Source organism: Nanorana parkeri, unplaced genomic scaffold, assembly GCF_000935625.1.
Source record: "Nanorana parkeri isolate BGI_ZX_2015 unplaced genomic scaffold, ASM93562v1 scaffold130, whole genome shotgun sequence".
Taxonomy (NCBI): Eukaryota; Metazoa; Chordata; class Amphibia; order Anura; family Dicroglossidae; genus Nanorana; species Nanorana parkeri.
The window spans coordinates 2,073,023-2,099,174 of record NW_017306398.1 but is presented as its reverse complement, the minus strand read 5'-3'; the positions used below and the strand labels follow the sequence as shown (position 1 = coordinate 2,099,174).

General features: G+C 44.7%; 1 protein-coding gene across 1 annotated transcript in view; it reads right to left on the bottom strand.

Moving 5' to 3' along the window:
* Nucleotides 1-26,152, bottom strand: part of LOC108784872 (VPS10 domain-containing receptor SorCS3-like) — a 436,296-nt gene that overhangs the window by 63,874 nt on the left and 346,270 nt on the right. Inside the window, exons 16-20 of the mRNA XM_018553807.1 lie at nt 24,282-24,412; nt 17,214-17,327; nt 15,757-15,928; nt 8,401-8,587; nt 5,379-5,512 (exon numbers count right to left, since the gene is read on the bottom strand). Of these exons, the coding sequence (XP_018409309.1) occupies nt 5,379-5,512; nt 8,401-8,587; nt 15,757-15,928; nt 17,214-17,327; nt 24,282-24,412 (738 nt within the window). The remainder of the gene's footprint in view (nt 1-5,378; nt 5,513-8,400; nt 8,588-15,756; nt 15,929-17,213; nt 17,328-24,281; nt 24,413-26,152) is intronic.

Below are 26,152 nucleotides of genomic sequence, written 5' to 3'. Positions count from 1 at the left end.
ATCACCCCCCCCCCCTGTCCCCAGCCGCACCACAACCAGCTCGAGGACACTTACTCCTTCTGGGTTCCCAAGGGGCCAGGCCCCGCCCTTTACAAATCCGGACACCAACAGGGGGAAGCACCTATACCAGCTGAGGGCCCCCCATCTCTTTAATCAACTCGGATTTTGTAGACCCCCCAAATACCCCCTAACCTGCCAAGCTGCCGTGACAAATGAACCCCCCCAACCCCCATAACCCCAAGATTCAGGGAGGGAGGGTGGGACAACCTGCTTCCTTCGTCGATTTCTAGGAAGAGAACGTCCCTCAGTCCCCGCAGTTCCTTCCCATGCGGCTCCTCCCGGACACCTGACTCCCACGTCCAATCAGGTAAGAGCAGCTATTCCCATTTTATTTTTAACTCTTTCTCCCGGGACTATTCCTCCCCCCAGTCATGTAGCCCCTGCGGTCAGTCTCTCCAGGTCTGTCTTTTTTTTTACTTCTGTTCCGTTGGCATCCATTTTTTACGCGTTGGGTTATGTTGAAAAAAAAAGAAAGCTCTACTTTTTTTTTCATGATAATGCAACGAAACGCAACACATCACAGCAGTGTGAACTGGTCTCATTCACATCTATACATTTTTTGGGTTACCTTCCCCCCGGCATCGGTTGACATCCCTTGAAAAACATATGCTAACGGATTCGGTGAATTGAGCTTACAGGGTTTGAATTTACACTTACAGTCAAACTCTGGGATCAGCAGATATTGTCTTCATACCAGAGTCATGTGTAGCTTTGTACTCATTGGTGAGCTTTGTGTATTTCTTCTAGATCTGTGCAGTAATCCAGTGCGAGACTTGGAGCTTCCTGTAATAAAGACGGCTCACTGCTGCTTTCTTTCCTTGTGCAGGGTGACTGGTCTTGTATCCGCCCCTCCTATAGTTTCCTGCAGTCAGCCTGTGGATATGGCCCCGCTGGGTCCCTCCCAAAGCTCTGTTTTGTCTCCGCCCTCTCCTGTAATAAAGACTGCTCACTGTTGCTGCCTCTCCTTGTGCAGGGTGATTGGTCTTGTCTCTGCCCCTCCTGTAATAAAGACCGGACAGTGCTGCTCTCTATCTTGTGTAGTGTGACTGGTCTTCTCTCTGCCCCCTCCTGTAATAAAGACCTGTCACTGTGTGCATGTGAGATAGGGACCTTAAATTGTAAGCTCCTCGAGGACAGGGACTGATGTGAAAGTTGAACTATGTAGAGCGCTGTGTACATTTTCGGTGCTATAGAAATTAGACAAGTGCGATTTGTTTCATTCCGAATCAAAATTCGTACTGAATTTTCCCAAATTGGGACATTCAGACACATCTGAATTTCCAAATCCGAATTTTCAGATCTGAATTCCCGTCCGGATCCTATCCGAATGGGTCTGAACACAAATTTCCGTTACGGCAACATGGGAGCCATATACAGTATATACATATAATACCAAAGCTGAGGCTCCCAGAACCGAATGACATTCAGGTCTGGGAGAGTCAGCTTTAGTATTAATATCTGTAGATGGTTTTCTGCACACATCATCCATCAGTCATTGAACATGTAAGGGGTTGCTGTAGTTCAAGTCTACAACTCAATGGATAATTAAAATCTGTGTAGTCCATGATTGAAACTTTTAAAGACATAGGATTGCATCTCTCGCAACATAACTTAAAGGAGAACTATGAGGTGAGTGAAAATCACTCATTCTCATAGTGAGAGGCGACGTGTGACAATGAAACTGTCACAAGTCGGCTCAATAGATCGGGAAGTGAGCGAACACATACTGTCGCTCGCTCACTTCTGTCAGTGTCAGGAAGCAGGGGATGTTACCTCTACTCGGGGACCACGGGCACGGCGCAGGGCACGGGTTCCCCTTCAGCTCGGTAGGACACCTGGTGCCCGAGGTGCAGGTGCGCATGCGCGGGTCATGCGGCGTGGGCGCATGCGCAGTACGCAGGCTGCGCGAGCATCCCCGGGAGCATAGCGTTCTTGCATCATCTGGCTATCAGGTGTGAGCCTTGCTGGTCACAATATATATATATATATATTGTGTATATAAAAATAATACGTGTGTGTGTGTTGGCGACTGTTGCTTGCCCTGCCTTTCCGTAATTCTACTAACATTTGCATTTACGGTCTTCTTAACCAATGAACCAAAACACTTTCCAAGTCTATTTGGACAGTTCAGGCCCGATGGCAACACTGAATCTTCTTGGAAGACATATACGACATTATAAAGTGCATTAAGTCATTACACAGGGAGAGTCATCATTGTATCTAGGCTGCAGGATAGTTGATGAAGCTTTCTCCCACCCCATAAAATGAGATAGATTCCACCCCCGATTTAAATGTAAGATCGCCCCTTTAATCAAGTCGAGGACATAAAAGAAAATGCCAGCATAATTTATAACCGGGCGAATGAGGCGGGCGATGGGATTTATAAGGAGAATAACCCGCGTCGTAGATCATGTGATGGACTCATTAAGCGATGGAAGGGGTGCTTCATCAATCCGCCGGGTAGTCTTAAAGAAAATGTCACATTCTTGCTGTTGGTGTTGAGCTGAGACCGGCGGATTCAATAAGGCAACGTAACAAGCAAAGTGCAATAAATAATGGCAACCAATTAGATCTCCGGTCACTGTTTACAGTCACAGGGCAACTGCTGACGCTATAGACTTGCTTATTAAACTAGAATGCATGACAATTCATATCAATTGTATTTACTTAAGGAGAGCCTGTCACCAGCTTACAAAAATGGGGACAACAAATAAAAAAATCAGTATTTGAAATGCTTTCTTCCAGTTTGTTTCAATTCCATAAACAATTTTTATTGCCTTGCAATGCGTCTCTGAACTTGCTAGACAATCTGACTATTTCAGGAATCTATTCCCTAGAATTGCCTCCTCTCTCCTTCCACGTAAAGGCCCTCTCCTGTCCTGGTAGAGTCTAATTACTGTCTGTGCTGGCCAAGCTACTCAGTCCCTCCGCTCACCTCACCTGCTCCTGTGATGGACTACAATCTCATGTTCAGTTCACTAATTTGTACTGAGACTGTAGTGTAGTCCATCCCGGGAGTGAGCTTGGAGCGGTGACTACTTTACAACACACACAGGAACCATGGGGAACAAAAGTAGCCCCCCTCCAGAAGGAAGGACGGTGTCAGCACCAATTCAGAGATGATTGGAGGATCTACAGCCGAGTTATACACAAATAAGATACATTGTTGTTACTAGTTGAGGTTCTTAAATGTATTTTTAAGATGTAACTCCTGAGTTTAGTGTCACTTTAAGCATGCTTCTTCAAACTTCCATGTGATGGTGCTTGGGTCTGTACACATAGAGCACTGCACCGTGACTGGGACCGTTGGATGCAGTGTTTATAAACATTGTTCAGAGGCGAGAAAAAGAGATACAAATTAATATTATTTTTACATCTACTCTCTTTCTTTCATCTGCATATGATGTAAGTTAAAGGAGAACTATGAGGTAAATGATTATCACTCAGCCTCAAAATTTGAGCCAACCTGCAACACTGAGACTGTCACAGGTCGGCTCAGTAGATCGGGAGGTGAGCAAACACATACCGGCGCTCGCTCAATCTTCTCAATCCTGTGTCGGCAGAGAGCCGTAACAGGGGAGGGGCTGGATTCCCCCCTCCCCGCTCCGATCTTCCAGCGATGACTGGCGGAACGGACGGGGGAGGGGGCAGGTACAGCTGGCTCTGCCTCTGGATAGGCAGAGCCACCTGTCACTCACGCAGATGGGTTGAGCAAACACATACCGGCGCTCGCTCAATCTTCTCAATCCTGTGTCGGCAGAGAGCCGTAACAGGGGAGGGGCTGGATTCCCCCCTCCCCGCTCCGATCTTCCAGCGATGACTGGCGGAACGGACGGGGGAGGGGGCAGGTACAGCTGGCTCTGCCTCTGGATAGGCAGAGCCACCTGTCACTCACGCAGATGGGTGGATCCAGACATAATTGTCGGGATCCGTCCCGGCTGCAGCTGGCTCAGTATACCGGGAGCTGTAGCTCCCAGTATACGGAGCTTTGGGTGACAGGAGGACGCTAGTTTGTGTCCACCCATTACCCTTAGGAGAACTATGGGGAAAAGCCCTAACCCCATAGTTCTCCTTTAAAACAACCTGACAAGTAAAGACAAAAATTTAAGTTGTTTGTATTTAACCCTTTATTAACTCCTTGCTCTCCTCCCTTTAACTATTTTTTCTTCGTGATTTTTTTAAAAATATTTATATTTTTCTAACCATTAATATTTAAACTATTTATTATTTCTATTAATTTTGTTTTCTAAGTGTGTGTAGTGTTTGATTTAAAAAAAAGCTAAAAACTGAAAAGATATAAAATTAATCTGTAAACAACCTTGCAATCCTTTGTACCAAAATGTAAGAGTAATTTTAAAACAAACAAATTAAAGAATAAAATGTATATCCTGTATCTACATTAACAATATATTTTTTTTTAAATGTATCCAGATCAAAGAAAAAAAAAAAAAAAAATCTGTTTTTCTTATTTTGCTACAATTTCCCCTTGTTGATTGTTCATTACTATCATCACCCCCACCCTCTCAGGCAACTATAAGTCTTGGAACCCCTATATATATATATATACACACTGAGTGGCCAGTTTATTATGACCATCTGACGTTTGTAGGCAAATTAGCTATAATTTTGCGCTGAAGTTGCTAGAGGGCCAGACCATTATAAATAGGGAAGCGGGTTGTTTACCGCGACAGTAGAAGTGATTTGTTTCTGAAGATACGGGGAAACAACGTGATTTAACAGCCTTTGAACGTGGGATGATTGTTGGCACTCTGAGCCATGGAGCGAGTATCAGCAAAACAGCAGAATTCGTTAAATGTTCAAGAGCAGCTGTTGTTAAAGTGTTTAAAGACCAAACTGTCAGCCGAACATCTGGGTCTGAACGTGCGAATTGTGGCCGTCAGCGACTAGTCAATGTTAGGGCAGAACGGAGAGCGGCAAGACTGGTACAAGACAACAGAAGGGCAACAGTGCCGTGTCAGATTCCTCGCATCACCTTTCAACATCTCGTGGAGTTATCTCGTGGCCCAACGAAGTACTGATGGGGTGCTCATAATAATCTGGCCACTCAGTGTATATACATATACACAGTATATAACTTTGCTATATTAGTTAATTACAAACGTATTGCTGAAAAAACAGGCCCATAGCAGAAATATACAAATCCCTCAGGTACACAGGGGGTGAGAACTGACCTGGTTAATATACATTACTGCAGAAACATCATCAGCGCCTAGTCTTTCATATTGTAAAGAACATTTTGTGGCTGGTGGCATGGCAAGTGAAAGGTGAAAACAGTAAGACAAACACGTCTATCATACCTTGGAATTATTCCCAACCCACCAAAAATAAGTGAGCGTTCCCGAGTGCAACGGCCAAACCACGGCGCTAATGTTGACCTCTTTGTTTCGGATGACCACGAACGGTACTCTTAGATGAACGTGTTCCACGGCACCTGGAGGTGGGAATAACGAGAAGACGGTTAGACAACGGAATGTGGGTTGTACAACAGGCCAAACACAACTATACTGTACATGCAAACGTAGGCATCATTTAGTATGAGCCTCACTTTTTTTTTTATGAATTTAATTAAACTCTTTGCACCGCAGCATGCTACAATGCAGTATAAAGTGTTTCAACGCGCTGCGTAAAATTTAAACCTGTCCCGCCTTTATCCAGCGCACACCAATGCAACGCGTTGGTTTGAAACGAAATACAATAGGGCATAAGGCTGATTGCCTTGTTTATGTGTTGAAACTGCGTTGGGCAACACTGTCCAATGGGGCTGGTATGAACGAGTCTGAAATCTGCGTGTATTGTAGAGATGTACAGAATATGTTTTTTGGGGCTTTTTTTTACTATGTTGCCCAGACATAGACTGAAAATAAAAAAAGACAACTCAGAGGCAGCTGCATGATATAATATGCCTTTTAAAGCACCTCCTGAGCACCATATGAACATGCAAATGTCATGTTGGTAGTGCCCTGGTAGGCAGGGCCGGATTTACTCTCTCTGCTGCCCCAAGGCCTGGTTCATCAATGCGCCCCCCTACCCGCCAACCCCCCCTCCATGGAGAATGGCAGACCTGCAGGCTGCATACAAGTGATCTTGACGACATCGTTGGGATCACTTGTACAAAACAAGAGGCGGCTTCCCCGCTGTACATTTACTGCTTGCCCAAAGCCGGGCTATATGTAGAAAACTACCACCCACCTGGTGCCCGGAACTGCATGTCCCGGGCATCGGGAGATAGGAATTTCACACCCCTGCTGCCCCTCTAGTTGGTCTGCCAATGCACCCTAATGTGCCAAGAATTGCACATGGCACATTTTTGTAACATAGCGCACGGCAAAGCAGATGCATTAGGTTGCCAATCAAAATGAATGGCACAAAAACACAGCCATGCATATTACCACTCCATATGAACAGCCAAACATCATGAAAGTAGAGCCCTGGTAAGGTGCAAACCCTAAGGGCCCATTTACCTCTTTGCAGCGTGTGATGCGCAGACGTTAAGTGCCGCGTTAAGGTGTTGTTGCGTTAAGGCGGCCCATTCAGAACAAATGCCAGTGCTGTTAGTTTGCCTTGCTACCGCCCCCGCCCAGTGAGATGCCTCCTGAGGCTACTGCCTGAGGCTGCCTCATTATGGGGATTCCCCTGCTTATGTGCCTAAAATTTCATATGACCCAATGTGTGGCAGCAACATGATGCCTGTGCACTGTGGCGCACTATAACGCAACAACACTGGAGTGCTCTTGAAGATGAACAACACCACAACACAGCATGTTAGGCGCATTACCACAACGCAGAAGTGTTTATCCGGCCCGAGAGCCAATGCCGTGCCTTGGTGCCTCCCAGAGCCCACATGATAAAGAAGCCTCTGTCAGAACCACTTGAATTTTACTAATAAAACCAGACGAGCCCGAGGAAATTAGCTCGCTCTCTCCCGCGAACGGCTCCTTTTGTTACTTAATGGAGCAAGGTGAAGCCAAGAGCGGTAAAGGCTTTAATAACACGTAGTTAAACAAAGACATGATTGATTCGTGGAGGAGTTATGAGCACGATAAAGTTTCAGGGCACATTTCACCCATCACTGGGAGAACTCGGCGGTATAAAATGGCGCGGTAACCCGGTCTTTATGTGCATTAACTTGTACACACAATTCCGTACGGGCGATCCTGGGAACGCCACAATCGTTTTAATGCGTTAGCAGCAAAGTCAGGATGATGGAGAGCGCCGGCGGGACACATCAACCAGCACCAACACGTTTTATGATGCCGAAAGTTATTTTTTTTTTAACTTTCAGTGAACACAAAAAAAGGTTACAGTGTTATTAAAGCTAAACTCCAGGATGAGCATACAATATATTGTCCTCATATAAGAGTCATAATTCCTCCAGATCTCTCCAAAACTTGGAGCTTCCTGTAATAAAGACCGGTCACTGCTGCTCTCTTTCCTTGTGCAGGGTGACTGGTCTGGTCTACGCCCCTTCCTGTAATAAAGACCACTCACTGCTGATCTCTTTCCTTGTGCAGGATGACTGGTCTTGTCTCCACCCCCTCCTGTAATAAAGACCGCTCACTGCTGCTCTCTCTCCTTGTGCAGGGTGACTGGTCTTCTCTCCGCCCCCTCCTGTAATAAAGACCGCTCACTGCTGCTCTCTCTCCTTGTGCAGGGTGACTGGTCTTGTCTCCGCCCCCTCCTGTAATAAAAATCGGTCGCTGCTGCTCTCTCTCCTTGTACAGGGTGACTGGTCTTGTCTTCACCCTCCTGTAATAAAGACCGGTCACTGCTGCCTTCTATCCTTGTGCAGGGTGACTGGTCTTTTCTCTGCTGCCTCCTGTAGTGGGTGGGGACTGCTGGGTCCCTTGCACAGCCTTACTCTCTGCACAGGTTACGTACAGTACAATGAGAATACCACTGCTCAAAGTAATATCTAGGCTACCAAATGCATTTGGTTCACACAAAGTAGATTTATATAATGTGTAGCTATTGATTTTAAATAAAAGTTTCAGTTCAGTTTTAAAGTTAACAAACTTTGGTAATATAAGCAGAGCGTAAGGCATAAGCAAATTTTATTTTCGATAAAATCCACACATCAGAAAAATCACCAATCCCAGAGACATAAGCAAATGAAGTGCAATTCTTGGCTTCCCCTGCATGCTCCCTCCCCAGCTTGGCTCCACCTCTTCCGTCTCCTGAGTCCTTTAAAGTGTAGCTATATAAATGCATGAATGGGACTATAGTTCCCTTATAATGATACATTGAATCTAAACACAAACAGTCTTCATGTTCCTATCACAGTCATAACCAAGAGCTAAAAGCCGAGAGATCTGTACTCACAAGTCACATGGAGATAGAGCATGGCGCTGTCAACACCGACGTTGTTCTCCGCGTACGCCACCACTTGGTATATCCCGGCGCTCTTATACACGTGTCTTATCCCATCTTCAATCTTGCTAAAGTTAGCGTAGGACACAGCGCTGCCGTCCCCGAAGTCCAGCTGAATGTTTATTCTTTGGAGGTCTCCCTGGAATGCAGAACAATCACATATGTGAGACCATTGATTATTATTGCTGGAACCTGTAAAAGCTGAACTCTGTCCTTCCCTTCAGTCATGCACAGTTGTACCTCCTCCTCTCCTGGACTGAAATGGCTTCCTCTGATTTCACTGTACAATGCGAGCTTCTACCACGTGTGAATGAACCGTTAGAGATCCCTCAACTGCAAAGGCTCCAGTCTTACCAAAGGTGGGGTTACCCTTTAAGGAGTGAAGTACTGAGTACGTATGGAGGCTGCCATTGTTGACTGACCCTTTTGAGAGTATTAGATCCCCGGATGTCATGCTGATTTAATGACTGAATGAATGTTTGAATGACTGACATGGCGGAAGTATGCGAATGAGGTGTTCCGACTAATGGCAGAAATTGAAATTTGATGATAATTGAGACATTTCAATAAAATGTTGTCATCAGTGGGAAAGGCAAAATTAAAGTGAAAAGGTGCAATGGGCTTTACATGGCTCCAGAGGGATGCAGAAGCTCCTGTAATATATTCTGGATCTGGTTTGGTGCCAAAATATAAGCTAATGGTAACAATAACCATAACCCTAGTGCTAGCCTTAATGGTAACCATAACCCTAGCACTAACAGTACACCTAACCCTTGTTTTAAACCTGATGGTAAGCATAACTCCAACCCTAACAGTACACCTAACCCTTGTTCTAAACCTGATGGTAAGCATAACCCTAACAGTACACCTAACCCTTGTTCTAAACCTGATGGTAAGCATAACCCTAACAGTACACCTAACCCTTGTTCTAAACCTGATGGTAAGCATAACCCTAACCCTAACAGTACACCTAACCCTTGTTCTAAACCTGATGGTAAGCATAACGATAACCCTAATGGTAACCATAACATTAGCACTAACAGTAAACCTAACTCATGTTCTAAACCTGAAGTAAACAGAACTCTACCAGTAACCCTACCAGTAACCCTATCGCTACAGGTAATCTACCCTTTACCCTTTAACACTAACACAAATGGTAACCATAACCCTAGCACTCACAGTAAACCAAACCCTTTTTCTGAACCTAACATCACCTTAATACTAACTCTTATTGGTAATCCTAACACTAACCCTAACATTAACCGTAAATGCTACTGGTAATCCTAACATTAATGTTAACAGTAACTCTAATGTAAACAATAGTGGTAACAATAACCAAGCACTTACAGTAATCCTAGCCCTAGCGCTAACCCTAATGGTAACCATAACCTTACCACTAACAATAAATCTAATCCTTGTTCTAAACCTGATGGTAACCTAAGTCCTAAAATCTAACCCTTAGAGTAACCCTAATGGTACTGGTATTCCTAACATGAATCCTAACAGTAACTCTACTGCTAACACAAATGGTAACCATAACCCTGGCAATTACAGTTACTCCAAACCTAACGCTAACCCTAATGGTAACCATTACCTTAGCACTAACAGTAAACCTAACCCTTGCACTAACCATAAGGGTAACCCTAACCCTAACAGTAAACCTAACCCTTGCACTAAGAATAATAGTAACCATTACCCTTGCACTTACAGTACCCTAACCCTAACAGTAAACCTAACCCTTGCACTAACCCTAATGGTAAATCATAACCCTAGCACCAACCCTAATAATAACCCTAACTGCTAGTGATAATCCTAACACTAACCCTAATATTAACTCTCACACTAACACAAATGCTAACCCTAAGACTAACGCTAACCATCACCCTAAGGCTAACATCATACTTGCAACCCTGTTACAGGATACGTTAGATAAATACTCACTTGTTTCCATGTGTTGCTCCCTCATTGGCTGTATGAGCCTGCCCCTGCCCCAAGTGACACTCTACAGTATCTCTGCCAGGGACTGAATGCCACGTGGAAACAGCTGAGTATTTTCACTGCACTCTTAGCAATTCTATTACTGGAAAGCTCTTCCTAGCTACAAGATGACCAATGATACATGGGTCTAACAGTAGCCCCAACCATCTGTGACTATAACCCTAACCCTAGAACTAGCCATCACCCTACATGTAACCCTAACCATAGAGCCTTTGACCCTAAAGCTAGCCCTACCTAAGCTGTGCCACATAGCGCTGGGGCTTCTCACTTTGCACATTCCAGCTTTCAAAGAGGAACAATGCCATATAATAAAATTAGGCAATTTTGTAAAAAAATAAAACATTTGGTAAAATCAAGTTTGGCAAAATCACTCAATCACACCTGTCTGCATTAAAGTGCATATTGGTAGGGACTGGGTGGGACATCGGCCGGAGCCAGAGGTAAAATGCACCACCTACACCCCCCTCCCAGTAACGTGCACTACCAATGCACGGGCCCCCCTATGGATGATGGCTGAACAAAGATGGTGCCGTCCTTCTGTAGAGAGAAGCAGATGAATGCAATGTCAGGGGGCGTACTGTGATATCTGTGAGAGGTGACTGATACCTGGAAGGGGGAGCCATGTGATCTCTGTGAGAGGTAACTGATACCTGGAAGGGGGAGCCATGTGATCTCTATGAGAGGTAACTGATACATGGAAGGGGGGAGCCATGTGATCTCTGTGAGAGGTAACTGATACCTGGAAGGGGGAGTCATGTGATCTCTATGATAGGTAATTGATACCTGGAAGGGGGAGCCATGTGATCTCTATGAGTATCGGTTATCTGACAAAATTATTGCTACAGAAGGTTTTATCTGCGGATTTTCCCTCTTCTAGACGCGGAACGTATTTCAGAAGGCCGCGGGATTTAACTGTCTTATTGATTGCCCGCCAAACGGTTGGCAGCCATTAAAGGTCACACGTTTTCTAAATTGGAAGTCATTTATCAGATTCTCGTACGGAGAGCGGCGGGGAGGAGAAGTCAGCGTTACCAAGGAAGGGGTCATTAGTGTGAGATCCCTACCCCCCCTCAGGTCACATGACATAGCGAGCCACATTTAAAGGATCAAGAAACAACGGCGGCATTTTTGCGCTTGGCGAATTTATAGCCGATCACGTAATTGAGAGTAATACATTGGATACATTTATGGGAGACGTTTTACCTGCCGAAGGATTCATATTTCTTTCCTTCCAATCCTGAGATTTGCACAGCTCTGCCACGCAGCAGAGCCCCCTCTGGCAGGGCAGGAGACCTGATCTCTCTCTCTGTTGCAGTTCAGTAACACTTACAGGTCTTGTCCCTCCCCCAGCCTGTGATTGGACAGCAAAGCAGCAGATTGGTGAGCTCGCTTCTTGGTCAATCTGCTCTCTCCTCCTATCAGTATGTTTCTTTGGTAGCACATGAGCACCGATTGGCTCCTTGTGCTGCTTGTTCCTCTTGCATTCTGAGCTCTGCTGTACAGGGACTGCTGATGTGAAGTCCCACACGGGTGTTTACTCTGCTTGTATTAAAAATGCATTTAATGATGTATCAATAAATACAGAACACAGTCCTGTCTGCAGTTACAGCAAGAACCAGCTTAGTACGTCACTGGTTTTCAGGAGCTGAGCTAGATGCTCGTGTTTGCGTCCTGTCCAGTTCACTGATGTCACTAGTTGCCAGGAGCTGAACGGGACATTCTGGCCGAGCTCAAGGCAACCAGTGACGTTAGTGAGCTGGGCAGGACGCTGGCCACAGCACTGCTAGCGTGCACCGCCAGCACCCCACACCCCCTCCCCTGGACACCGCCATGCCCCAAAATGTGACCACCAAGAGCCAAGCTAATCCCCCACGAATGTGACTACCAGCATCACCTCCCCCCGCACCTTAGATGACAATTATGCTGCTAGGGACACCTCTGAGGACAAGCCTGGTAGCAAGATACCTTCATCCTGTAGAAGTCAATGGGGATGTATTGCTATATAAGTTATCCACTGCAGGATGTCAAAAATTAACTTAGGTTTGGCCTCTCAGGACTTGGTATTCATCTGTGAAGGGGGAGGTAATTTATGAAGTCCCCTTAAAGGGGCCTAAAATTATGCTGCTAGGGACACCCCTGAGGACAACCTGGTATCCGGATACAGTTAAAATTAGAAGCTGATGACCTCATTAGACGGGAGATCAGTGGTATATCCTCACACACCTGGCCCCAGCAAAATATATTAGCCCCAGAGCTTCAGTCCGGTACCCACTGCTCCAGATTTAACAAACTTAACCCCCCCAACCTAAGGTGTCTCACTCCAGATGTCTAACCTTTACCTCCTGTCTGGGGGATAAGCAAAGTGATTTTGGCCAAATTACGAAATTTCAAAAAGTTCCACATTTTGCTTATTTAGCTGCTTGGGAGAAAGATGCCTAATGTTCGGCCCTTTTAAGGTGACATCATCTCTCCCTCCCTGTGTAAAGATGAGTACTTGTTTGAATCCCGACAGGCCACGCCTTGGTTAATTTTAGCCATCCTGCAGTGGACAACTTCTCCTAGCCACACCTGTGGAGTACATCTCCATTGACTTCTACGGGATGGAGGTAGACTTGCCCCATAGAAGGCATGGGGATGTATTGCACAGGCGACACCAGGAGAAGAAGACATCTGCTGAAAAATGTATTAATGGATCAATGGATGCTGGGTCCATCAGAACTTGGTAGGCATTCATCTGTACACGGAGAGGAGCGGTGATGTCAACTTAAGGGGACCTAAAGGATAAGTGGACTTTGGTTTAAAGTGCACTAATCCTTTAAAGTATGTTTACCCTTCCTAATAATAAAGGAGCCTTACAATGGGGATGGAGACACAAAATACTGCGGGGAGGTTGGTTCTTGCGTATGGAGTCTCCGATAAATAAGCAGGGAGTAGACATGAGGTTCAGGTTCGTTACTCTGGGTTCATAGCCAATCCCCAGGATCCATGAAGTTCACTAATACAAGTGCAGGGTTGCAAAATACTGAGCAACATATCATGCCATCATAGACTTTACCCCTGGTCACAAGAGCCAATCATTTAAAGGAATGGGTAACCCTGCCCCCTTTTTTATAAAAGGGTGGGCTCAAGGAAGCCATACTGTCAGTGGGTGTTGGATCTTTTAGGGAGAGCGGACCCATTCCTCAAATCATTAATTTTGAAATGATTGGGCTTTTAATTATATTCCTAATCAAATAACCGAAATGAGCCTTTTACTGAGCCAGCACATCATAAAAACGAGACGGGAATAAGCAATTAACGACCCTTTCTACAAAATGAGAAGTTAGACGTGTCTACGTCCGTGTCCTTATACACTCACTAGCCGCTTTATTAGGTACACCTTTTCAACTGCTCATTAACACAAATTGCTAATCAGCCAATCACATGGCAGTAACTTAATACATTTAGGCATGTAGACGTGGTGAAGATGGTCTGCTGAAGTTCCCACCGAACATCAGAATGGGAAAGAAAGATGATTTAAGTGACTTTGAATGTGGCATGGGTGTTGGTGCCAGATGGTGCTGGTTTGAGTATTTCAGCAACTGCTGATCTACTGGGATTTCCACACACAACCATCTCTCGGGTTTACAGAGAATGGTCCAAAAAAGAGGAAATATCCAGTGAGCGGCAGCTCTATGGGCAAGAATACCAGAGGAGAATGGCCAGACTTGTTCAAGATGATGGAAAGGTAACAGTAACTCAAATAACCACTCGTTACATCCGAGGTATGCAGAAGAGCATCTCTGAACAAACAACACATTGAACCTTGAAGCAGATGGGCTACAGCAGCAGAAGACCACACCAAGTGCCCCTCCTGTCAGCTAAGAACAGGAAACTGAGGCTACAGATTGCACGGGCTCACCAAAATTGTAATTAGAAGACGGGAAAAACGTTGCCTGGGCTGACGAGTCTCTATTTCTGTTGCGACATTCGGATGGTCGGGTTAGAATTTGATGTAGACAACATGAAAGCATGGATCCATCCTGCCTTGTATCAACGGTTCAGGCTGGTGGAGCTTCGCATCATGGACGTGCAGCCGACAAGTCTGCAGCAACTGCGTGATGCTATCATGTCAGTATGGACCAAACTCTCTAAGGAATGTTTCCATCACCTTGTTGAATCTATGCCATGAAGAATTAAGGCCTTTCTGTAGACAAAAAGGATCCAACATGGTACTAGCAAGGTGTACCTAATAAAGTGGCCAGAGAGTGTATATTGTACATTCTGCATTCGATATGTCTCATCATCGGGTTTGTTTTGTACATTTATACACTCGGATTTTCACCTCGATTTCCAGGTTATTTATAAAACCAAAGAAAAGAAAACAGTATGGATCATGAGAAACGCCTGAAATGTAGAGAGGTCGCCTCTTCCGTAACCTCCTGCTTATTTAGATAAACGGCTCCATCTATTTAAGTATTTCTCTGTGCAAACAACGGCAGATGTTATTTTATTTCTGGCCAGGAAATACATATCGAAGGGGCCAATTTGCATAGACCTGGTCTGTCTGGCTTGTCAGACAATACCACTCTTCCAAACCCGTTTGACCAATACCCTGGGGCAGCCAACCTAGCCAACAGATCGATGTTGACTGAGAGAGACTGCTATACAAAGACAATCTGGCTAGCGAGAGAAATGTTAAGGAAAGCCTAGTTGTAGAGACAACAACTGCCTCGCTAGAGAGAGACTGCCATGTCAAAACTTGCCGGGCTGGAGACAGAATGTTTTGTGAAACATAGCCTGGCTAGAGAAGGAGTGGCTTGTAAAATATTGCCGGCATAGAGAGAGACTCCCATGTATAGGATGACCTGGCTAGAGAGACTGCCTTGTGAAAGACTGTCTGGCTAAAGAGAGTCTGCCGTATAAAAGACAGTCTGGCTGAGAAGAGACCGCCATGATAAAGACAGCCTGGCTAGAGAGAGACTACCATGTATAAGATGGCCTGGCTAGAGAGACTGCTTTGTGAAAGAATGCCTGGTTAAAGAGAGACTGTCATATAAAAGACAGCCTGGCTAAGAAGAGACCACCATGATAAAGACAGCCTGGCTAAAGATAGACCACCATGTATAAGATGACGTGGCTAGAGAGATTGCTAAGTGGAGAGCTCCAGCTTTGATTCAACAGGGTGTGTGTTAGATCTCTGTAGAGAGACCACTGCTTGTGCACAGAGAACATGCTGGTGGGGACATGGCGGCTGCTTTCTAAATAAAAAACTGAGAGACTTTCCACAAATGCTGTATGTTCAGAAACAAGCTTTACTTTTGAGCTCACCTCCTCCAAGTGGACCAGGAAGGTCACGTTCTGGCCCTGGTGAACCCCCAGTTTCCCATCACTAGTGCTGAGCTGAAGACCTTGCGGGGCTTTTCCTGAGCACTGCTGAGGCTTGGCTCTGTACTGTTCCCGCAACCCATCGGTGCAATTGTTGGCCACAATCCTGCGATACCTACAGCACAGAAACACATGACAAACCTGTTACTGTTGTAAGAGATTTTGGCTCCCACTAGGATGATCGAAATAACACATTGAGTTACAAACATAATATTTTGTTTATGTTGAAGCTTATTCTGCTTATATTTTGCCTTCCTTGGTTCTCGTTTCCACCTTCAGGTGACATTTCTGTTCTGGCGGCAACTCCTAATTTTGGATTTACCCTCAATTTCGGTTCCAGTGACAATGGTCACTAGGACAATTCAAGAGGGTGGATCACACAGTTTCTTCTATAATCTGGGAACTCTATTGCTGAGATCTCTTTGCTGAGTTCCCAGGTCTGTACAGCTGATGTGCCCATTATGAGGGGCTCCCACCATCCCTGTGCTGAGTTCCTGGGTCTGCACACCTGCTGTGCCCATTATGAGGAGCTCCAACCATACCTCTGCAGGGTTCTCGGGTCTGCACACCTGCTGTGCCCATTATGAGGAGCTCCCACCATCCCTGTGCTGAGTACCCAGGTCTGTACGCCTGCTGTGCCCATTATGAGGGGCTCCCACCACCCCTGTGCTGAGTTCCCGGGTCTGTACACCTGTTGTGCCCATTATGAGGGGCTTGCACCATGGATTTTTAAATTTATTTTATAATGCGAATGTAACAGAAGCAGCTGGACTACATGAAGTTGGGTGGGACACCGAAAACCCCAAGACGGACAGGAACAGAGTTGGGAATTATCAAATGGAGATCTTTTTAGGATGGTGGTGGTGGGAGGTTTCAGGGTGTCCAAGTCATTCAAGTCATTTAAGAAGCCAGGGGTAGACTCTGACCACCAGTCTCCATCTGTAGCTATGATACACATTCCAATAGAGTAACCCTTTAGTGGTATTACAGTAAATAGAGACAACCTATTCAGACTGACATCTCTACATGTCACCCATTCATATACCCACGATGATACCCAACATACCACAAGTATGAAAGTTAAGTGCTCTACACCACGCAACTTGTCATTGTAATTTGATTCTCAAACAGAAAACATCCCTCCGGGGGAAATCTAGATTGCTTGTTTTCTCATTATTTGTCATTTCAGTTTGGTTCACATTGAAAAAAAAACATTTTTACTGTGAAGAAATGCAAAGCAAGAGCTGCCCAAATTTGTTTTGTTCATATGGGCTTGGTTGAATGGTCCCCTAAAAGGTTCCAAAATGCCGGTTTGTATTTTTCTCTCTTCGGACTCATTTTAAAAATAATATAATGAGGAATATGATGTGTGTTTAGTGCCATGATGACTGCGGTCTTACCCGCTGCTCTTCAGATAGTTCTGACCCTGGCTGCAGTCTTTGGAAATGGAACCTGGGTTAAACCAAAATGCTGCTGTGCACTGGTTCTTCCCTTGCCTCTCGTAGCCATAGTCACTGAAAGACAAAATAAACATCAAATTAATGGCATTTGTGACATTTTAAACACTTAGCAACTATCAACTGGCTAATACCACACCAGAGGCTTGTGGTGTTGCCACATTCTCCCCCCACCCCACCACATCCACATTTTATCCTCCCTACCACAGTCACATTCTTCCCCTCCCTACCACAGCCACATTCTCTCCTTCCCTACCACAGCCACATTCTCCCCTTCCCTACCACAACCACATTCTCTCCTTCCCTACCACAGCCACATTCTCCCCTTCCCTACCACAACCACATTCTCTCCTTCCCTACCACAGCCACATTCTCCCCTTCCCTACCACAACCACATTCTCTCCTTCCCTACCACAGCCACATTCTCCCCTTCCCTACCACAACCACATTCTCTCCTTCCCTACCACAGCCACATTCTCCCCTTCCCTACCACAACCACATTCTCTCCTTCCCTACCACAGCCACATTCTCCCCTTCCCTACCACAACCACATTCTCTCCTTCCCTGCCACAGCCACATTCTCCCCTTCCCCACCTGAGCCACATTCTTCCCACTCCCCACTACAGCCAGATTACCCCCTTCCCAACTACAGCCACATTATTCCCATTCCCCACCGCAGCCACATTCTCCCCTTCCCCACTACAGCCACATTCTCCCCTTCCCTACCACAACCACATTCTCTCCTTCCCCACCACAGCCACATTCTTCCCCCTCCCACCACAGTCACATTCTCCTTTACCCCATCAAAGCCACATTGTTCCCTTCCCCACCACAGTCCCATTATCCCCCTTCCCCACCACAGTCACATTCTCCTACCCCATCACCTTGCCCCTTTCCCTAACACAGTCACATTTTCCCCTTCCCCACCACAGCCACATTCTCCCCCATCCCCACCACATTTCCTCCCTCCGCTCACCATATACACATCCTTCCCCATCCCCACCACAGCCACATTTTCCTCCCTACCCCACCACATTCTCTCCTCCGCCACCACAGCCATATTCAAGTCCCTCCTACCACAGCTACATTCTCTCTCCTCACCCAACACATCGTTATTCACCCCTATTCCCCACACATTCACACACACCCCTCCTGCCACAACCAAATTATCCTACCTCCGCCGGCAGCCACATTAGACCTCCTAACTAAGACATAGATATTATCTGTTATATTTGGTATCCAACAATTTGTCATTTCATTTTGCTAGACAAGATGCTAGTTCCTAGATTGTGAAAACCATGTCAGAGGGAAGTAAAGATGCGTTTAGGAAAGTTGGGATTAGGGGTGTTTCCAATAAAAACAATAAAAATCCTCTACAGCCCCCTTCAGAACACCTCTTGGACCCTTTGATTGGGTTTGTCAATTCTCTAATGCCCTATCCAGAAACCAGAAAAGATGGCTGCATTTGCAGCTCTGAGCTCTCGATTCACCTCAAAACGACGACACATACTGAGGGTCACTATATGTCTGAGGGCCAGCAAACTCATGCAAACATCAGATTGGGGTTATTCTGCAAGCAAATTGCAAAGATACAAAAACCAGGTAAACTTTACTAAAGTATTTTTCACTTTTTTTCTCCCCTATTTTTTAATTTTAATAATTTTACTGTTGCTTACCTTATTTTATTTTTTAATATATTTTCTGTAAAATATTCCTTGTTATTATTTTCTTTCATGAAAATTTTTAAAAAAATCATTAAGCTGAATCTCTGAATGTTCTAATTAGGACACTAAAGAACTATGCCAGTGTAAGGCGCAACCATAGTGTATAATTCTGTTGTATTCCTATCAGACAAAAAGTTTTCATTAACTCTTGGCGCTAATGGCTGCCATCTGAACAATCCACTTGCTGTTGCATACTCAAAGTTTTTCACAGTTTATCACACAGACTTGAGGGGCTGCTCATCCAAGCCTCTGGTGCTTCCACCACGAATATAGAAAACAAAAGGGAACAGAGCGCCACCTCCGTGTGTAAAATCGTTTATTAAAATAGATAAAACAAGGGATATATGTACTCACAAGCAAACTTTTATATTATGCTTTAACAACAACCCAACATAGTTTCACCCCGACTATGTACCTCGGCTGTCTCCGGTCACATCACCATCCATCGGCCGCAGTCAGCTAAGATTGTCGCGTTTCAGGGGCACGCCCCCTTCATCAAAATCATGCTCATCCTTCATCATGATTCTGATGAAGGGGGCGTGCCCCTGAAACGCATCAATCTTAGCTGACTGTGGCCGATGGACGATGATGTGACCAGAGTCAGCCGTGGTACATAGACGGGGCGAAACTATGTTGGGCTAACAGACAGCGTGTCCTCTTGCTTGCTGTTAAACGTTTGCTTCTAAGTACATATATCCCTTGTTTTATCTATTTTAATAAACAATTTTACACACGGAGGTGTTGCTCTGTTCCCATTTGTTTATTTTGTTGAATTCCTGTCTGGGTGTGGCAGCTAGTGATACAGACATCCTCTCTAAAAGTCAGAATTGCAACCGAGAATGCAGTGAACAGTGCGTGTTTCTGTTAAAACGCGCGGTGGTGGCTGCTGTGTGTGTGTAAAGGGTTAACCTGCCCAATCAAAAACCGTCTCAGTCTGCTGGTGCTGAGATTGTTGTCCCAGAGCAGGAAAATCTCTGCACCCGGCGAGGCTGAGAGTGCAATCATCACAGAAGACGACTGTAAGATGTGTGCATTCAGCTCTTTTTCTTACATTAAATAGGATTACACTCAATGCTTGCTTAGCCTCTCATCGTAAAACGTGCCTATGGGCGACGCGGTAATTAAGAAAATGTTCGCTAACTGTACAAAGACTCGCATTAATATTTCACAAATTTAAAAACAACATTTCCATCTCCCCTTAAGGATGATCTTGTGTACATTAATGATTTTTAAATGTGTATTTAACCGAAAACACTTCTGGGATCTCTGCTTCTATGCCTTTGTTTTAAAATGGATGTAAACGCAACCGGCTAAATCTCCTATAGGCTTTACCACGTCGAAGTAAATCTAAACCCTAATGAAGTGTCATTTTCTTTACTAAAGCATCGCATACCGCAGACAGTCGCCATTTAAAATAAAATAATTGTTGTTACATTTTTTTCATCCTTTGCTGCATCCCAGAGATACTGATCTCCTACGGCCTCTTTGCAGCCACTCCCTGTCCGCATGCACTCCAGCAATGCCTGCGTGACAATTCTAAGGGTGGGTTTCCTGAGAGCGACAACAGTGGACCATGACCGCATAATGTAAGTGGCAATGGTCGCTTGTAGATCATTATAGAACTCTCAAACTTGTCTTCAATGATGAATCCAGATCAAACAAATATACATCTCCCAGCAAAGCATTGCTTTACATTTTTGATCAAACACTTACAATTATCGTGTTTCTAAACAGCTGCTTCCAAGTCTCTCAGCTAAGCTTCCCTGAACTCCTTGTCCAGTACAAGATCACAAAGGGTAGTGCAGACTTGATGTGATGTAATGTCCATTTCTCAAGTCTACATCTCCCATCATGCATTACTTCCCGCAAGCAATGATGATGTTACATTGTTCAGACGTTGAGTTGTAGTTCAGGAGGCTTCAAACTTCTAGATGGATATGGTTAGTATGAGTGAGATAGAACTTATGGAAATTCAGTATAGAAATACAGATTTTTTTTTCGTTTTTGACCAGAGATAGTTCGGATACTGATGCTTCTAATCCTCTAAATACAAATGTTACCCGTTGGGCATGTACACAATGCCTTTTGTGCTGGCACCCATTGCCATTGGCAGTAATTGACAGCTTACTAGGCTTGCAACGTCTGGAACACCCACCTCCCTGACATTACTGAAAGGACATCTGATGTGTCTAAGGTCTTAAGTATGCATTAGAGCCGATATGAGGTCTGAAGTGCATGTATTGGGGCTAATTTTAGCACTTAAGTTTATGCATTGCGGCTGAGCTGAGGTTTAATGTGGATGCTTTGGGGCTGATCTGAACTCTGAAGTGCATGCATTGAGCTGATCTGAGGTCTGAAGTGCATGCATTGGGGGATGAACTCAGGTTGGAAGTGCATGCATCGGGCCAATCTGAGGACTAAAGTGTGTGCATTGGGCTAATCGTATGTCTAAAGTGTATGCATTAGGCTTATCTGATGTCCGAAGTGCATGCATTGGCCTGAGCTGATGTCCGAAGTGCATGCATTGGGCTGAGCTGATGTCTGAAGCACTGACAAAACTACTAGGGTCGCAGCGGTCTCTGCTCCACCAGCTCTGTGTGAGGAGACCAGAGCTGGTTACCACTGCTGCCTGCTGCTCCGCCAAGATGGCGACTGCCGCTGACATCAGCGGAGGATGACACTGACACGTTTAGGCCTGGGCTGTGTGCGGGTGTGACTTCATGACTGAGGAGATCGGAAAGCTGAAGGTGTGAGGCGGTGTGAAGGAAAGTGCCTCCTTGCGTGTGACAAATTAATATATAGCAGCCCAACACTGCTCAGCTGATATAAGCACTGGTGAAGCTACCAGGGTCACAGCAGTCCCATGTAAGACCAGGCCCTGGCGTTCCGCAGCTTTTGGGGGGCCCTGTAATGGAAAAAAAGGGCCTGATAACTGCCAAGGCGGATGGTGGGGGATAGACCCTTCATGGTTTCTTGCACGGAGGTTTCTAGTTATTATGCCTCTGGTCTGAAGTGCATGCATTGGAACTAAAAATGTTTTGTTAATCAGTTTTAACACTCATAGTTAATGGAAAATTAAAATAATTAATTATTATAAAATAATATTTTAATTAATGCTTTTTACTGGCGGTGTGAAGGAAAGTGCCTCCTTGCGTGTGACAAATTAATATATAGCAGCCCAACACTGCTCAGCTGATATAAGCACTGGTGAAGCTACCAGGGTCACAGCAGTCCCATGTAAGACCAGGCCCTGGCGTTCCGCAGCTTTTGGGGGGCCCTGTAATGGAAAAAAAGGGCCTGATAACTGCCAAGGCGGATGGTGGGGGATAGACCCTTCATGGTTTCTTGCACGGAGGTTTCTAGTTATTATGCCTCTGGTCTGAAGTGCATGCATTGGAACTAAAAATGTTTTGTTAATCAGTTTTAACACTCATAGTTAATGGAAAATTAAAATAATTAATTATTATAAAATAATATTTTAATTAATGCTTTTTACTTGTCATCAGCAGCTCAACTATGAATGCAAAAGCTGAAAACAAACTATATGACTTCGACACGTTATTGTTCATTAACATGCCAGCTGTCTAATGCTTGTGAACATGACACTTAACATGGAAAAGGTTACTAAACCCTTGTTTATATGATGGTCCCCAGTTTATAAAAGTGTTCCCTTGGCAACACTAATAATTTCATGTCTATGTACAATGTGTGTGAGGACCATCTACATATTTAGCTACAGTACTGTTGAGCAAGGACATTGACACATATTTACTGTATTCCCTCCAAAGAACAAGGACACCATGAAGCCTTTTATTGCTGTTTAATTACTTGGCAATCAAAATAAACCACAAGGCCACAGACAATGCCAAATACATAACGCTTCACAATGGCATACCCTTTCATACAATATCAGCCAATTTTTAAGTTGAGTCATTCAAAGAAACGCTGCTGGTTCCATAATAACATCTAAATGGAGCTTTCCTGCAGTTGAAGAATAATTATACGCAGTTCTCCGGCAGTCTGTGTCTTCTACTTTCCCACCGTTCCAGCGCTGCAGCATCAGACTCTTCTACGTTTGGCTGTCCCCCACTGAGCATTATGGTTCCAGCCTCTGATCCTTACGTCAGTACGGGGCACAGGTTCCCAACACAGGGGAACTCAAGCATCCTCATTTCTATACTGCTATTTCATGTATGGCTTGTACTTTTTACTCTCTTTGATCCTTTGCTCATGTCTGGTCCTTGCAGTACTGGGAGCAGATGTTTTTGGTTTTGGGTATTTGTATCACCCTGTATAGGGTTATCTTTTGCCTAAAGAAAGGTGGACTATGCCCACCACAACATCAGCCTAGCAAGAAAATTGCTAATTACAAAGCTGATTATTTGTGTGTTCTGTCCTACAGGACCACACGTATCTCATAGGAGCTCTTGGTAATAAATGAGTCTAAGTCTGCCACCTGTCCGGGATTCATTTGGACAGTCTTGATCTTGAGTTCTGTATGTGCTCTGTCTGGGTTTCAGGCAAGCTGAAAGTCGGACACTAGATGTCATGATGTCAGGCAGACAGGGGCAACCACGGGGTCCTGGTGTTCCAACCTGAGTGTATGGAGTAGGCATGGGACATGAACAGATGCTGGAATTCGGGGAGCAAGGAGGTGTCTGAAAGCCAGGGTGCAGATAAGTCTTGAAGGGCACACTCTCTTGGCTGTCTCTCCTCACTCTCTCTCCTGGATGTCTCTCCTCACTCATCCTCCTAGCTGTCTCTCCTCTTTCTCCTGGCTGTCTCTCCTTTCTCTCTCCCCTGGATGTCTCTCCTCGCTCGGCCTCCTGGCTGTCTCTCCTTGCTCACTCTCCTGGCTGTCTCTCCTTGCTCTCTCTCCTGGCTGTCTCTTCTTTCTCTCTCCTGGCTGTCTCCTTGCTCTCTCTTGTATAGAAGGAAAATCACCACCACTCAGAAGATTTTATCAAATCCTTGTGTACATTTATTGTGAAACAGTGTCACATACTGTATATCCAATTGCCAACTTTTCGGGGCCACGCAGGGTCTCTTCATCAGGACGACATAGTGACATAGAGGATGTCTCTCCTTGCTCATCTTCCTAGATATTTTTCCCCACTCTCTCCCCTGGATGTCTCTCCTTTCTCTCTCCTGACTGTCTCTCCTTGCTCTTTCTTGTATATTCTCCCCAAAAAAACAATTGCCATGCGGCGGTAGAGTGTTCTGGTTTTGCTTGAAGAAAATGTGGCACCCTTAATTAAGTAATATCTGAACACTGAGCACAACTTACCACTCAAAGTCCCAGTGTGAGCACAGACACGGCTCTGTGATGGTCCTCAGATAGTCCTTCCCCACCAAACACCTAGATCCAGGTCTCCTTTTACGATAGGTCTTCCTCTCCCCCATCACACAGAAGTCTCTCTATAAAAAGGAAAAATAATATGATAATGATACTTGTCATTCAGAAAGATAGGGAAAGAGAGGGAATTAAACAGAAACAGAGAGAGAGAGAGGGGGAGAGAGGGAGAGAGAGAGAGAGAGAGAGAGAGAGAGAGGGGGGGAGAAAGGGAGAGAGAGAGAGAGAGAGGGGAGAGAGGGAGAGAGAGAGAGAAGGCAGTGGAGTGAGAGGAAAGGAGAGAGAAGGAAAGAGAGAGAGAAAAGGAAACAAAGATTAAGGAGAGTGCAGGGAACCAATGGGAGAAAGGGAGTGTGCCTGATGAAGTCAATCTGGACGTAACATGTGTAGAGTGGAGGTTGTGACGCAGAAAGGTGGGTGGAGCAGCTGAAGGAGGATTTGGATTGCCCAGTGGTGTTCCTTGCCATCCCATATCACAAAAGCTTTCTGCAGAGCAGTTTGAAATTTATTGTTTTATGTGAATGGAATTTTAAATAAAGATGTATGTGCTGTTTTACAGTGTACACTATGACCTATATACTTCTTCTTATATTGAGCTGAGTTAATACGGCATCTGGATTCCTGGGAATACCTGTGTGTGGTCAGATAGGAGAATTATCATTAGGGATGCACAGATACTCTTCGAGTACCAATGCCAATACTTGGCATTTTCATGAGATCTACCAGGGTTGCAGAGGTTGCAGCTGGGACCCGGCCCTGGTGCTCCAGCACTGTCCTGAAATCATTAGTCTGAATTGTTTTGACAATAAACAAAAATGTATCAGTACTTGTACACGCAAAACTGGTATCGGTGCATCCCTTTATTTATATTTATAAATCAAAATCATACAATAAAACAAATCCCCGGAGCTCCGTGTGCTCCTTACACATGACAGCGGCCTCCTAACTTTTGAATTTTTCTCTAGTCTAGTCTTAGAGCTTGAAAAGTATTGATACTTGTACCGAGTACTGTACTTTGTATCGGTGCATCCCTAATTATAACCAGTGGACTCCATTAAAGGTATTACCCTGGCCGGCTTTACAACAGTGTTATTCAGACCTATTGTCTAAGTCTGAGCCCAAGGTGAGCAGCACTCTATTGGGTGTTTTTTGTGGTGGTCATCATCCGGTGATGGCACAACTCCAGATTATTTGTGGCTATTTCAATTTGAAATGATTTTTGTATTGGGATATATATGACCTTTTATACACTGGGGTTGTGGTTGGAATTCTCCTTTTTTTGATGCACATGTTGTTTGATATACATTCACGTTTGTTATATTGTTTGTGTTTAGTTATGTAGTTTGATCACATTCAATATTATACTTGTGTCATTACCTAGGATAGCGCAGCACATACATAATTGAATCTGAAATCTCAATTAAGTTAATCTAGTGCTATTAGTGCCTTCTGCTGAATATCGTTTGGCCCCAGGTTATGCTGTTTTTTTTGGGTGGGGGACAAAGAGAGAGAGATAGAGAGAGATAGAAGGAGAGAGAACAAAAAGAGTAAGTTAAAAAAGAGGAGAAGGTGAGAGAATAAGAAATACCACAACAATAATAATCATGTTAAAAAAGTTTACCAGACTGAATATAAAAAGTTGTTATGTAAGTGAAATAAACTGAAATAAATTATATCCAGTTATGTACAGGGGTTAACAAATCTTCACATGGTCAGATATTCTTGGTTCACCTAATGTTCTTAAATTTGATCATAATTACAGTGGAAATCCATTATATACCCCCCCCCCCATCCCGTCATTCAGC